Source organism: Cebus imitator, unplaced genomic scaffold (genome assembly GCF_001604975.1).
Source record: "Cebus imitator isolate Cc_AM_T3 unplaced genomic scaffold, Cebus_imitator-1.0 Scaffold765, whole genome shotgun sequence".
NCBI lineage: Eukaryota > Metazoa > Chordata > Mammalia > Primates > Cebidae > Cebus > Cebus imitator.
In genome coordinates, this window is record NW_016108080.1 from 126,412 (window position 1) to 140,265 (window position 13,854).

The 13,854-nt window shown below is 35.9% G+C and overlaps 1 protein-coding gene across 3 annotated transcripts in view; it reads left to right on the plus strand.

The window, feature by feature from the left end:
- ABCB11 (ATP binding cassette subfamily B member 11) overlaps window positions 1–13,854 on the plus strand; it is a 114,142-nt gene that overhangs the window by 79,975 nt on the left and 20,313 nt on the right. For all 3 annotated transcript variants that reach the window (XM_017519666.2, XM_017519667.2, XM_037735268.1), the window contains 2 exons: window positions 11,975–12,079; window positions 12,170–12,331. In XM_017519666.2, the coding sequence (XP_017375155.1) occupies window positions 11,975–12,079; window positions 12,170–12,331 (267 nt within the window). The remainder of the gene's footprint in view (window positions 1–11,974; window positions 12,080–12,169; window positions 12,332–13,854) is intronic.

Below are 13,854 nucleotides of genomic sequence, written 5' to 3' on the forward strand. Positions count from 1 at the left end.
AAAATGCCTCCAGGGCATTTCAGAAACCTTCACAGCAGCCCCTCCCATCACAGACCTGGAGGCCTAGGAGGGAGAAATGGTTTTGTGGGCCAGTCCTAGGGCCTCTCTGCTCTATGCAGCCTCAGTTCATGGTGCCTTGCATCCCAGCCACTCCAACACCCAGCCATGGCTAAAAGGGGCCAAGGTACAGTTCAGACCACCACTTTAGAGACTGTAAGCCCCAAGCTTTGGCAGTTTCCACATGATATTGGGCCTGCTGACGCACAGAAGGCAAGATTTGAAGTTTGGGAGCCTCTGCCTAGATTTCAGAGGTTGTATGGAAATGCCTGAATGTCCAGGTAGAAGTCTACTGCAGGGGCAGAGTTCTCATAGAGAGCATCTACTAGGGTAGTACAGAGGGGAAATATGGGGTTGGAGGGGAAGTTCAGAGGGGAAGTGAGGGGAAATGTGGGGTTGGAGCCCTCATATACAGTCCATACTGGGGGACTGCTTAGTGGAGCTGTGAGCAGAAGGCCATCATCCTCCAGACCCCAGAATGATAGATCCACTGAGAGTTTGCACCGTGCACCTGGAAAAGCCACAAGCACTCAACTTCAGCCCCTGAAAGCAGCTCTGGGGTCTGTACCCTGCAGAGGCACAGAGGCAGAGCTGCCCAAGGCCTTGAGAGCCCACCCCTCCCTTGTACCAGTGTGGCCTGGATGTGAGACATGGAGTCAAAAGAGATTATTTTGGAGCTTTAAGGTTTAATGACTGCCCTGCTGGGTTTTGGACTTGCATGAGTCCTGGATCACCTTTGTTTTGGCCAATTTCTCCCTTTTGTAACAGAAGCATTTACCCAATGCCTGTACCCCCATTGTACCTTGGGCGCACCTTACCCATAAAGACATATAACTAACTTATTTTTAATTTTACTGGCTCATAGGTGAAAGGGACTTGCCTTGTCTCAGATGAGACTTGGGACTTAGACTTTTGAGTTAATGCTTAAATTAGTTAAGACTTGGGGGACTCTTGAGAAGGCATGATTGTGTTTTGAAATGTTAGAAGGACATGTGCGTTTAGAGACATCAGGGGTGGAATAATATGGTTTAGCTCTGTGTCCTACACAAATCTCATGTTGAATTGTAATCTCCACATATTGAAGAAGGGACCTGGTGGGGGGTGATTAGATCATGGGGGAAGATTTCCCCCTTGTTGTTCTCATGATAGTGAATGAGCTCTCACAAGATCTGCTAAAAGTGTGTAGCACTTCCCTTTTCACCTTTTTCTTCCTCCTGCTTTGGCCATATGAAGATGTGCCTTGCTTCCTCTTTTCCTTCTACCATGATTGTAAGTTTTCTGAGTTCTCCCCAGCCATGTGGAACTGTGAGTCATAAACCTCTTTCCTTCAGAAATGACGCAGTCTCTGGTATAGCAGTGTGAGAATGGTTTAATACAGATACCAATCAAAAAGAATTTCTTGAAATGCCAAGTAAATAATTTAAAATATTGATTTTTAAAGATACTCAATAAGATGCAAGAAAAATCTGAAAACCAATAGAAATAAATTAGAAAATCAATTCAGGATATGAATAAATAATTTACCAAGGAGATAAATATCTTTTTAAAAATATAAGCAGAAATTCTGGAACTAAAAAATTTATTGAAGGAAATACAAAATACACTTTAAAGCTTAAATCATATACTAGACCAAGTAGAGGTAAAAATTTCAGAACTTTAACACACGTCTTTTGAAATAATACAGACAAAAATATGGAAAAAAGAATAAAGAGAATAAACAAAGCCGTTGAGATGTCTTGGACTAAATACAGTGACTGAATTTGGACTAAATACTGAACTTATGAATTATCAGTATTCCTGAAAGGGAAAAGCAATCAAAAAGTTTAGAAAACATATTTAAGGAAATCATCAATAAGAACTTCCCAAGTCTATCAAGAGTGTTAGACATCCAGTTCAGGACGTCCAGTGATCCCCAGGCAAACACATTGCAAAAAGTAATTCATCATTACATATTATGTTCAGAATGTCTAAAATCAAAGTAAAAGAATGAATTTTTAAATTAGGAAGAGTAAAACATCTACTCACCTAAATAGCAGTGTTTTCAACAGAAACCTTACGGCCAGAAGAGAATGAGATGGAATTTTCAAAGTGCTGAAAGGAAAAAAAAAAAAGCTGTCAGCTAAGCATTTTGTATTCTGCCAGAATAAGCTTCATAAGTGAGGGAGAAATGAAGCTCTTCCCCGACAAGCAAACTCTAAGAGAAATTGTCACCACTAGACTGGACCTACAAGAAATGCTCAAAGGGGTCTTAAACATAGAAGCTAAAGATCATTATTCACCATCACAATAACACATGGAAATATAAAATTCACAGTTTATATAAAATAATCACACAAAGAGGAGGAGAAAAAAATGGCATAACAGAATTTAATCAAACCACAAAGACAAAAAAAGAGACAAAAAGAGGGAAACAAATAATTTATGCAACAACTTGAAAATAATCAGTAATATGACAGGAACAAAGCCTGACATATCAATATTAACCTTGAATTCGTGAATCTCAAAAATCTGAGACAGGTCTCAGTTAATTTAGAAAGTTTATTTTGCCAAGTTTGGGGATGTGCACCCATGACACAGCCTCTGGAGGTTCTGTGACATGTGCCCAAGGCAGTCACAGCACAGTTTGGTTGTATACATTTTAGGGAGACATGAAACATCAATCAATATATATAAGATGAACATTGGTTTGATCTGGAAAGGTAAGGCGGGACAACTCAAAGCAGGGAGGGGGCTTCCAGGTCATAGGTAGATAAAAGACAAATGGTTGCGTTCTTTCGAGTTTCTGATTAGCCTCTCCAAAGGAGGCAATCAGATATCCATTTATCTCAGTGAGCAGACGGGTGACTTTGAGTAGAATGTGAGGCAGGTTTGTCCTAAGCAGTTCCCTGCTTGACTTTTCCCTTTAGCTTAATAATTTGGAGGAACCAAGATATTTTTCTTTCACAAATGTAAATAGATTAAATGGTCCACTTTTAAATACCGATTGGCAGAATGGATAAAATAATATAATCCAACTAAATTCTGACTACAAGAAACTCACCTTACTCATAAAGATATATATAGACTGAGAGTAGTGAGGCATAAAAAGATATTCCATGCAAATGGAAGCCAAAGCCAAGCAAAAATAGCCATACTTATATCTGATAAAACAGACTTTAAATCAAAAATAGAAAAAAAAGAGACAAAGAAGGTAATTATATAATGTTCAATTCAACAAAAGGATATAACAATCTTAAATATATATGAACCCAAAATCAGAGTATCCAAATTCAGAAAACAAATATAAGCAAAACTAAAGAAAGATAGGGCAATATAATAATAGTGGAGAATTTAAGACCCACTCACACACTAGACAGATCTTCATGTCAGAAAACATTAGCAAACAAACATTGCACATAAACTGGACTTTAAACCAAACTTAACAGACATTTACAAAACGCTCTACCCAACAGCTACATTCTTTTCATTAGCATGTGGGACATTTTGGAAGATAGACCAGATATTAGGTGACAAGACAAGTCTTAATGAATTTTTTAAAAAGCTGAAGCCATATCAAGTATCTTCTCAGGCCACAGTGAAATAAAACTAGAAATCGATACCAAGAAGAACTTTGGAAACTATACAAATACGTAGAAATTAGACAGCATACTCTTGAGCAATCACTGAGTCAATGAAGAAATTAAGATGGAAATTAGAAGAAAATTTTAAATGAATAAAATGAAAACGCAACATACCAAAACCTGTGGGATACAGCAAAAGCAGTGCTAAGAGGGAAGCTGATAGCATTAAATGTCCACATTAAAAAGTAGAAAGACTACAAATTAACAACCTAGCATTGCACTTCAAGAAACTAGAAAAAGGACAACCCAAACCCAAAGTTAGCAGAAGAAAAGAAATAACAAAGACTGGAGCAGAACTAAACAAAATAGAAACAAAAAAATACAAAGGAGCAATGAAACAAACAAAAACATTGTTTCTTTGAAAAGATAAAATTGATACAACTGCTAGCTAGACTAATCAAGAAGAGAGAAGATTCAAATAAACACAATCAAAAATGAAAAAGAAGACATTATAACAGATATCACAGAAATACAAAAGATTATCACAGACTATTATGAACAACTAAACTGAAAAATTTAGAGAAAATAGATAAATTCCTGGAAACATGCAACCTACCAATATTAAATCAGGAAGAAATCAAAAACCTGAACAGACCAATAATGAGTAGCAAGACTGAGTCAGTAATAAAAAAATTCCTAATAAAAAAAGAAAAGGCCAGAACCAGAAGGATTTGCAGCTGAATTCTACCAAACATTAAAAGAGCTAATACCAATCCTCCTGATATTTCAGAAAATCAAAGAGGAGGAAATTCTCCCTAACTCATTCTACAAGGCCAATATCATCTGATACCAAAACCAGACAAGGACATCACAAAAACAGAAAACTACAGACCAATATCTCTGATAAACATAGATGTAAAAACCCATAACGAAATAACTGAATCCAAGAGCACAACAAAAGGATAATACACCATGATCAGGTGGGATTTATATCAGGCATGCAAGGATGGTTCAACATACACAAAGCAATAAACATGATATATCTCATAAACAGTATTAAGGAGAAAAACCATATAATAATTTTGTTAGATGCAGAAAAAACTTTCAGCAAAATTCATCATTCCTTCTTGATAAATATTCTCAACAAGTTAGGCATAGAAGGAACAAAACTCGACATAATAAAAGCCATACATTACAAGCCAACAGCCAACATCATACTTAATGGGGAAAAGTTGAAAGAATTCTAAGAATTGGGACAAGGATGCCTATTTTCAGCATTCTTATTTAACATAGTACTGGCAGTAATCAGGCAGAGCAATCAGGCGAGAGAAAAAAATAAAAGGCATGTGAATTGGAAAAGAGGAAGCTAAATTATCCCTATTTATTGATGATATAATATTACATCCAGAATACCCTAAAGACTTCACCAAAAACTCTTAAATCTAGTAAATGAATTCTGTAAAGTTTAAGGATACAAAATTAATGTACAGAAATTAATAGTGTTTCTATACACCAATATTGATCTAGTTGAGGGCCAAATCATGAAGGTAATTCCATTTACAGTAGCTACAAAAAATACTTAGGAATACATTTAATCAAGGAGGTGAAAGATCTCTCTAAGGAGAACCACAAAACACTGATAAAAGAAATCATATGTGCCACAAGCAAATGGAAAAACATCCCATGCTGATGGATTGGAAGAATTAATAGCATTAAAATGACCATACTTCCCAAAGCAATCTGCTGATTCATTGCAATCCCTATCAAATTACCAATGTCATTTTTTACAGAATTAGAAAAAACAATTTTAAAATTCACATGGAACCAAAAAGAGAGCCCTAATAGCCAAAGCAATCCTAAGCAAAAAGAAGAAAGCTAAAGGTATCATCTTACTTGACTAAATTATACTACAGAGGTATGTAAATAGACACATAGATCAATGGAACAGAATAGAGAATCCAGAAAGAAAGCCACATACCTAAAACCAAATTATCTTTGACAAAGTCAACAAAAATATGCATTGGAGAAATTACACTCTACTCAATAAAAGGTGCTGGAAAAATTGAAAAGCAGTATGCAGAAGAAAGACACTAGACCCATACCTCTCGTCATTTACAAAAATTAACTCAAGATAGATAAAGCACCTAAACGTAGATCAGAAACTATAAAAATACTAGAAGAAAACCTAGGAAATTCTTCTAGATATTTGCCTAGGCAAAGAATTTATGACAAAGTCCTCAAAAGCAAACACAACTAAAACAAAAATAGACAAATGGACTTAATGAAACTAAAAAGCTTTTGCACAGCAAAAGAAGCAGTCATCAGAGTAAATAAACAACTTACACAATTGGAGAAAATATTTACAAACATTATATCCAACAAAGGGCTAATATTAAGAATCTATAAGGAACTCAACCTACTCAGCAAGCAACAACCAAATAATTCCATTAAAATGTGGATGAAGGACATGAGCAGTTATTTTTCAAAAGAAGACATAAGCAGCCAACAAACATATGAAAAAATGCTCAACATCACTAATCATCAGAGAGATGTAAATTAAAACCACAAAGAGATACCATTTTACACCAGTCAGAACAGCTATCATTAAAAAGTCTAAATACAACAGATGTTAGCAAAGATGTGAAGAAAAAGGAATGCTTATACATTAATGTAATATATTGATTACATTACAATTAAGGTAAATTAATTACATTTACATTTATGAGAATGTAAATTCGTACAACCTTTACGGAAAACAGCATGGATATTTCTCAAAGAACTAAAAATAGAAGTACCATTTCATTCAGTAATCCACTACTGGTCTGTATTAGGGTTCTCTAGAGGGACAGAACTAATAGGAATATAACATATACACACACATATATATATGTCTATATATATATATGTGTGTGTAGATATATGTATGTGTAGATATATGTATATATGTGTATATATATATCATGTAAGTAAATATATATAAATATATAATATATATAATATATAAAATATATATATGTATATATATCATGTAAGTTAATACTTAATAAACTCATATATATACATATATGTGTATATATATGTTAAGTATTAACATATACACATATATACACACATATATGTATACATATATATACACACACATATATGTGTGTATATATGTAGTGTGTATGTATATATATACATATATGTGTACACATGTTTATGTGTATACGTATATATGTGTATGTATATGTATATACACATATATGTGTATATATATATGAGTTTATTAAGTATTAACTTACATGATCACAAGGTACAACAAGCCTGAGAAGCAAGGATAGCAGTCTGAGTTTTCAAAACTGAAGAACTTGTAGTCTGATGTTCAAGAGCAAAAAGCATCCAGCATGGGAGAAAGATGTAGCCTGGGAGGTTAGGCCAGTCTCACTCATTCACGTTTTTTTCTGCCTGCTTTATATTCACTGGCAACTGATTAGATTGTGCCCACCAGATTAAGGGTGGGTCTGCCTTCCCCAGCCCACTGACTCAAATGTTAATCTCCTTTGGCAACACCCTCACAGATACACTCAGGGAATCAATACTTTGTATCCTTCAATCCAATCAAGTTGACACTCAGAATTAACTATCACATGGGCATATACAAACGGAACGATGCCATTATAGCCAAAAAAAACCTGCATACGTATATGCATGCATATATTTATTGCCACACTATTCAATAGCAAACATACAGAATTTTGTAAACAGAAGATTGGATAAAGAAAATATGGTATACCGTGGAATACTACTCAGCCATGAAAAGGATAAAATCCTGCCTTTTGCAGCAACATGGACAGAACTGGAGGTCATTACCCTAAGTGAAATAATTAAAAAACAGAAAATCAAATGACACATGTTCTCACTTATAAGTAAGAGCTAAACACTGGGTACACATGAACAAACAGGATGGAATAATAGATACCAGAGACTACAAAAGGTAGGAGGATGGGAGGGAGATAAAGGTTGAAAAGTTACCTATTGGGTACGATGTTTACTATTCAGGTGATGGACACACTCACAGCCCAGACTTCACCACTATGCAATATATGCAGGTAAGAAATCTGTGCTTGTATCCCCTAAAGGTACAAAACATTTTTAAAGTTAATTTTAAAAAAGAAGCAGTTAAAACAAATGTGATCGTGTTTGCTTAGCTGAAATTCACACACGCATACACTCACAAAACCTTTGAGGCAAACAAGGAAAGAAACCTAGAACTATTAGCTTGTTCCAGGTGACACTGCCATTAGGTGATGGAGCCAGGACTAGAGCCCAGGTTTCCTGTAGAATTTGCCAACATATCACATTGTCATTGCTTAGTAAATGATAAAAGCTTACATTTTAGTTCTCTCCTCCATTTCTTTCTCTCCTGTCACCTCTCCTGACTATAAAAATATCCCCACAAGCATGAGTTGTATAGAAAAACCTGGATAATCCTCAAACAAAATCAAGTCCATTGTGTAAGGAGGACCTCAGCCACCACTGCAGTTTTCGCATTGCCCCCTTGTAGTAAGTGAAGAAACCACATTAATTTCAGAAAGGTAGAGAATTGGAAACACCCAAACCTTCAACTTTGGTTAACTGAATTTCTGGTTATGTGGTGCCATAAACTTTTATGCTGAAAATCTTTGAAATAATTTATATTTCTTAATTTCCTAGTAGGTACAATATCCAAATATAAAGTGAATCATCTTTTATTACCTCAGCAGATCTGTATTGATTGCCTCCCACAGACATCTTGCTGAGGACTGGTGAATGCGTGCCAGTTATGGTGCTTTCCCTATGGGACTTTTCAGTCTGTGAGGAAGACAAACATTAAACAAACAAACAAACAAAAAAAACCCTTCATTCAACAAGTATTTATTTACCACCTAGTTTTTTCCAGGCATTGTAGCTACTGTTGGGCATAGAGGAGGACAAGAAAATCCTTGTGTGTTTGTGTGTTGCTTGCACAGAGCTGGCATGAATGTAGGGAGGAGCTGGAGAAATGCATCTCACTGAGCAGTGTTAGTGTAGAAGGTGTAGGGAATAGGGTTGGATCGAAAAGAATCAAACCCTATGTCCTGGACGTTTGCTTTTTAAAAGAAATCCAAAATGTCAGCTTCTCTGCTGATTATTCCTATCTCTCTTATAAAAGCAGAGTAAAGAATATACTCACCCAACTCCACCCAAGCTGTTCATATGAGCACTGTGGAGAGTTCTGACTTTCCTGTCGGCAGATCTTTCTTCTGAAACTGGCTCTTCCAGTTACTTACTGCATCCTGTGTGCCCTGGGGTCACCTCATACCTCTTCTCCAGTTCTCCATTTCCTATAAAATGAAGGATTTACAAAAATGATCTCTAAGATATCTTCCAGCTCTAGTGGTCCATGAAAGGGCCAATTAAAAAAAAAAAAAAAACTTCAACTATAATTGCTGTCCTTCTTGAGCAACCGCTCTGTCATTGGTGGTGATGATATTCCCTGTGTGTCTTCTGGCAACAATCAGAAATCTTAAGATGAACTTACAGGAAGCTATTGGGCTTCTCACTTAAAAGCAGCAGGACCAGAGTAGGCAGCATCTAGCTGGTAAAATCCAAAGTCTGCTCATTGTTCATGTTCTCGCAGGGTTATATTTTCTAGGAGAATGATGCTTGAACAAACCACTATTTTTCTTCTCTGGTAAAGTAGGTTGTCTCTTTGCATAATTATCATGTGTTCATTAGTAAACTCATGATGCTTCATCTCACAGGGCATAATTGTGAGTCTGTTTTTAATCGCTCTAATTGCTCTATTTTCCTTCTGACATACCTAAAGGGCACAGTATGCCCATTTGGTATATTAAGACCACACTGTGGGAATGGACCCAGCAAATGATTGGGCCTTATTAGGAGCCCAGTTGCCAATCTAGCTAAGCCTTAATATACACATAAGGCATAATTTATCTGCTTCACTTTCCCTGTGTCTATTTGGTGTGGAAAATGTGCCAATTTCCAAGCATAACAATTGGGATGTAGCATGCTGGGAAAAAAATGGATGTGAGAGTCAGCCAGCTCTGGATTTGTAGTAGGTCTCTACTCTGTGTTATCTGTATACATTTGGGTGAGTGATGTATCCTTGATGAAACTTACTTTCCTCATCTGTATAAGGAGCAAGAAAATTTACCTCACTGAGTTCTTTTGAGAATCACAATTCCTAATTTAAGTTAGAGCAGGTCAATCCACGCATTTTGACATGTGGTACATTAGCAACGGTGAATGAATGTTAGTTTTCTCCTTAAACAAACTTACCATTAAAAAATGGCAAAGATGTGTACCCAAACTACAGCTAGTCAAAGAATAGAGGAATTTATGGATGGATAGCCCTTTGGGTTGCATTTCAGCAATAAGAATATACAAAGAACTCTTGGAGCAGAATTTTGTGAAAAAAAATTACAAGTAGATGTCCAATCTTGAACTGGACAGTTATATGGATTTTAATATAGCTAAATGTTCTTTTTTTTTTTTTTTAACACTGAGAAGGTAGTTAATACAAAAAGCCAAAAGAGCACGAAGAAAACCACTGCACCAGAAGCCAAAAAATAGGCATTTTTTTACTCAGTAATAACCACTAGCTTAATGAACTTGAGTAAACTTGACATTTTGGGCTTCATTTTTCATCTATAAGAGTTAAACAGGAAAATCTGCAGCTCTATAGACCATAGTTATAAAAGCTGACCTCAAGAAGGAATGGGAATTGTGACATTGCAGTTTGGAGTTTCAGGGTATTTGTATAGTGATTTTAAAAAACAACTTGAAAGATATCTTTAAATTCTTTAATTTTTAGACTCTGTAAACTTACGAATTATGCTATGCTGGGAAGAATTACTGTGCTGTTTTCTGAACCTACTTTAACCAGTACTAAGCACCATGAAGGCCCTAGAAACTTTATTCTACAAACTGTAAAATCTCATTAATTTAGAACCCCTCCTACCCACTTTGTAATTTGTGATAATTTGAACAGGTTACTTTTGCTTTACAGAAAAAGGATTTGTTAATGGAGTAGTACATATTGTTTCCAAGGAGAGTTATTTGGCAAATAGTAGGTACTTAGTAAATATTTTTGAATAAATGGTTTCCTTTGAGCAACTGTTTGTTGACACTGTTTTAATGACTCAAATTAATTCAGGAAAATGAATAAAGATGTATCGTATAGCTCTCTAATGCATACTTCTTCCGAACTTCCTAGATATTTCACCTGGTCTGAATTACAAATGTTCTATTATGCTCAAAATCCATTTCATCACAAGGCAATGTCATTGGAGTATGTTCTTTTATTTTTCATATTGCAACAAGATCCTCAATCAGTTACTTGAACAAATATCTGTAAATTCAGAATTTATTTGAGTGCAATTTATAGACTAAAAACTCTCCCTAACAATTGCTATAGTTTTTTAGGGAGTGGGGAAATGTTTCAACTTCTGGTGATTTAGATACAACAACCTCAATATCGGATGAATGAATTTTTTTTCTCTCCTAAGACAATGCCAGTCAATGCTTTGATAGTTTCTTTTTTAATGATGTATATTCTATAAAACTAATTAACTGACAAATTACCTGAGTGAAAGTCATCTTTTCTTTCCTCTAGTAATTGAGAAAAACATTGGTCAAAATGTTAATACTACTTTGAGTTTTGTCCCAGATAGCATTTCCAGATCTCAATTTCCTCTTTCCCTCCCTCCCTCCCTTCTTTCCTTCCTTCCCCGTTTCTTTTCTGACTCCCTCTCGCATTCCCTCCCTCTTTGCTTACTTTCTTCCTTCTTCTCTCCCTCCTTCCTTTCTTCCTTTTCATCTCTGTCAATGAAAAACAAACACGATTGCCTAAAAGGCAAAGAAAAAGACAAAAATTCTGTTAGTCATCACCATTGGTTTTCATTCATCAGGTTTTCCACCCCACAGGGGTGCGTCGTCATCATATTCTTAGCTAACTTTGGTTTAATTACTAGCATGTCTAAAGTGAAACCATTATTTAAAAGACTTCATTTTTTAGAGAACTTTTAGATTCACAGTAAAGTTAGAGGAAGATACAGAGGTTTCCCATAACCCCTGCTCCCACACAAGTATAGCCTCCCCCATGATCAACATCTCCCACCAGAATGATACATCTGCTACAATTAATGAACATGCACTGACACATCGTTATCATCCAGATCCACAGCTTACATTAGGGTTCACTCTTGGTGTTGTACATTTTATGAATTTGGAAATTACATGGCAAGAAAAATCCATTTTAAATATTTAAATGTATTTTATTTGTCTTTTGTTTGTAATAATAAAGTTACTTCTTTGCTTACTATCTTTCCAAGACTTTCGCACTTCCTGATAAAGAGGAACAAAGGTCACAGATCAATGGTGTGTGCCTACTTTTTGTAGCAATGGGCTGTGTATCTCTTTTCACCCAATTTCTACAGGTAAGAAATGTTATTTTTCAGTAAGTGATTTTGTTATTTTTCCTTTTTTCTCATTAACATGTCTCTAAAATCTCCTTATTCATGTTTTAGGGATATGCCTTTGCTAAATCTGGGGAGCTCCTAACAAAAAGGCTACGTAAATTTGGTTTCAGGGCAATGTTGGGGCAAGACATTGGCTGGTTTGATGACCTCAGAAATAGCCCTGGAGCATTGACAACAAGACTTGCTACAGATGCTTCCCAAGTTCAAGGGGTAAGCTATAGGAGAGGAGATAGAAGTATATTAACTGGTATTGGCATTCTTTCCTTAGAGCATTCTGACAATCACCTGCATGTTTCCTATGGAACAGGAACTAGTGAGATTAGGATATCCTCAAGCCACCTTTTTCACCACTTCTAACACTGCCAACAGCAGCTAAAGCACTGTGTCTCCTAGGCAGTGCCCAGAATCAGTGTATGACATGCACCAAAATCTGTCAAGGTTTTGGATTTCCTCTGAGTCTAGTTTTCCTGATACCCATTTCTGAAACTGTTTTCAGGCCTGGAGGCTCAGCTTCAACAAGACTCAGTACCATCCTCTAGAGGTTGGAGGCAAGGGGCAGGGAAGGCTCCTTACTCACACAGGATCCCAGGCTGTGGTTTAGCCTTGGGAACAGAGAAGTTGTCATCCTGGGCAGCCTCTGCAGGAGCCCAGTCAGAAAACTGAGGGAAAGAAACGATTTTTATCTAGAATCTTTCAGGTGTCAAAGAGCTGACTTTCTGATTAAGGTAAACAGAGCTGTGGTGTATAAACCTCAAAACCCACAGCCTTGTTCAAGGGACTTACACATGTGTGTAAGAGAAGGCTAGACCTTTATAAAACCAGGTGTTTGGATTAAAGTGAAGAGAGCCAAATCTCCCTTCCAACATCTCTACCCACTTTCTATGAAAAAAAATCTTTAAAAATCCTGAACTTAAAAGAAAAAAAAAATATGTTAACAAGTTCTCTAAAAAACAAAAAAAGGGAAAAAATTTTTTAAGTACGATTTTAAAACTACTATGGTCTGTGAGGCTCTTGGAAGAAAAAAAACTCACTGAACTGATAGTGCTGTACTGTAGAACATCTCAACTCCCAGGCTGTTTAAACAAAAATGATATGGCAGAATTTCGATGGAACATAGAACCCTCTTACTCGGGGAAATCCCTATAAATAATTCACTTTCAATTCATCTAGGCTTTTCGTGTAAGTACACGTGTTTCCCACAGACTTCGGGTTACACTCTGCATATGTGTTGCAGTCTTTCTTTTTTCCCCTAAAATAATCTGAGATGAACATATTTTCATCATTATGTATTCTTCTACAATAGATTTTTAATGACTGCATAATACATCATTCTCATGTACTGTCATGTCTTAAAGGGTTCTCTAGTTATGTTTCCCCCCCAGGTTTTTTTCCTCTTTATAAGCAATTTATATCATGTTACATCGAGCTTGCCACATCCTCAATTATTTTCTTAGTACTCAAAATGTAATCACTGAATCAGTATATAATTATTTTGGAAGATTTTGTTATGTATTACATTACTGCTTAAAGAAGTTTGTTCCAATTTCACTCTCATCATTGGAGTATTGTAGTCTACTCCCCTTACTCTTGAATTTAGGCTTGATTAATAAGTCTTAATCTTCTCTTCTATTTTCTTGTCCTTTGATCTGCAAGGAGCTTTTGAAGGTTATTTACTATCCCTAGAATTCAGACAATATCATCTAATTATCTTACAAACACTTATCTTTTCAAAA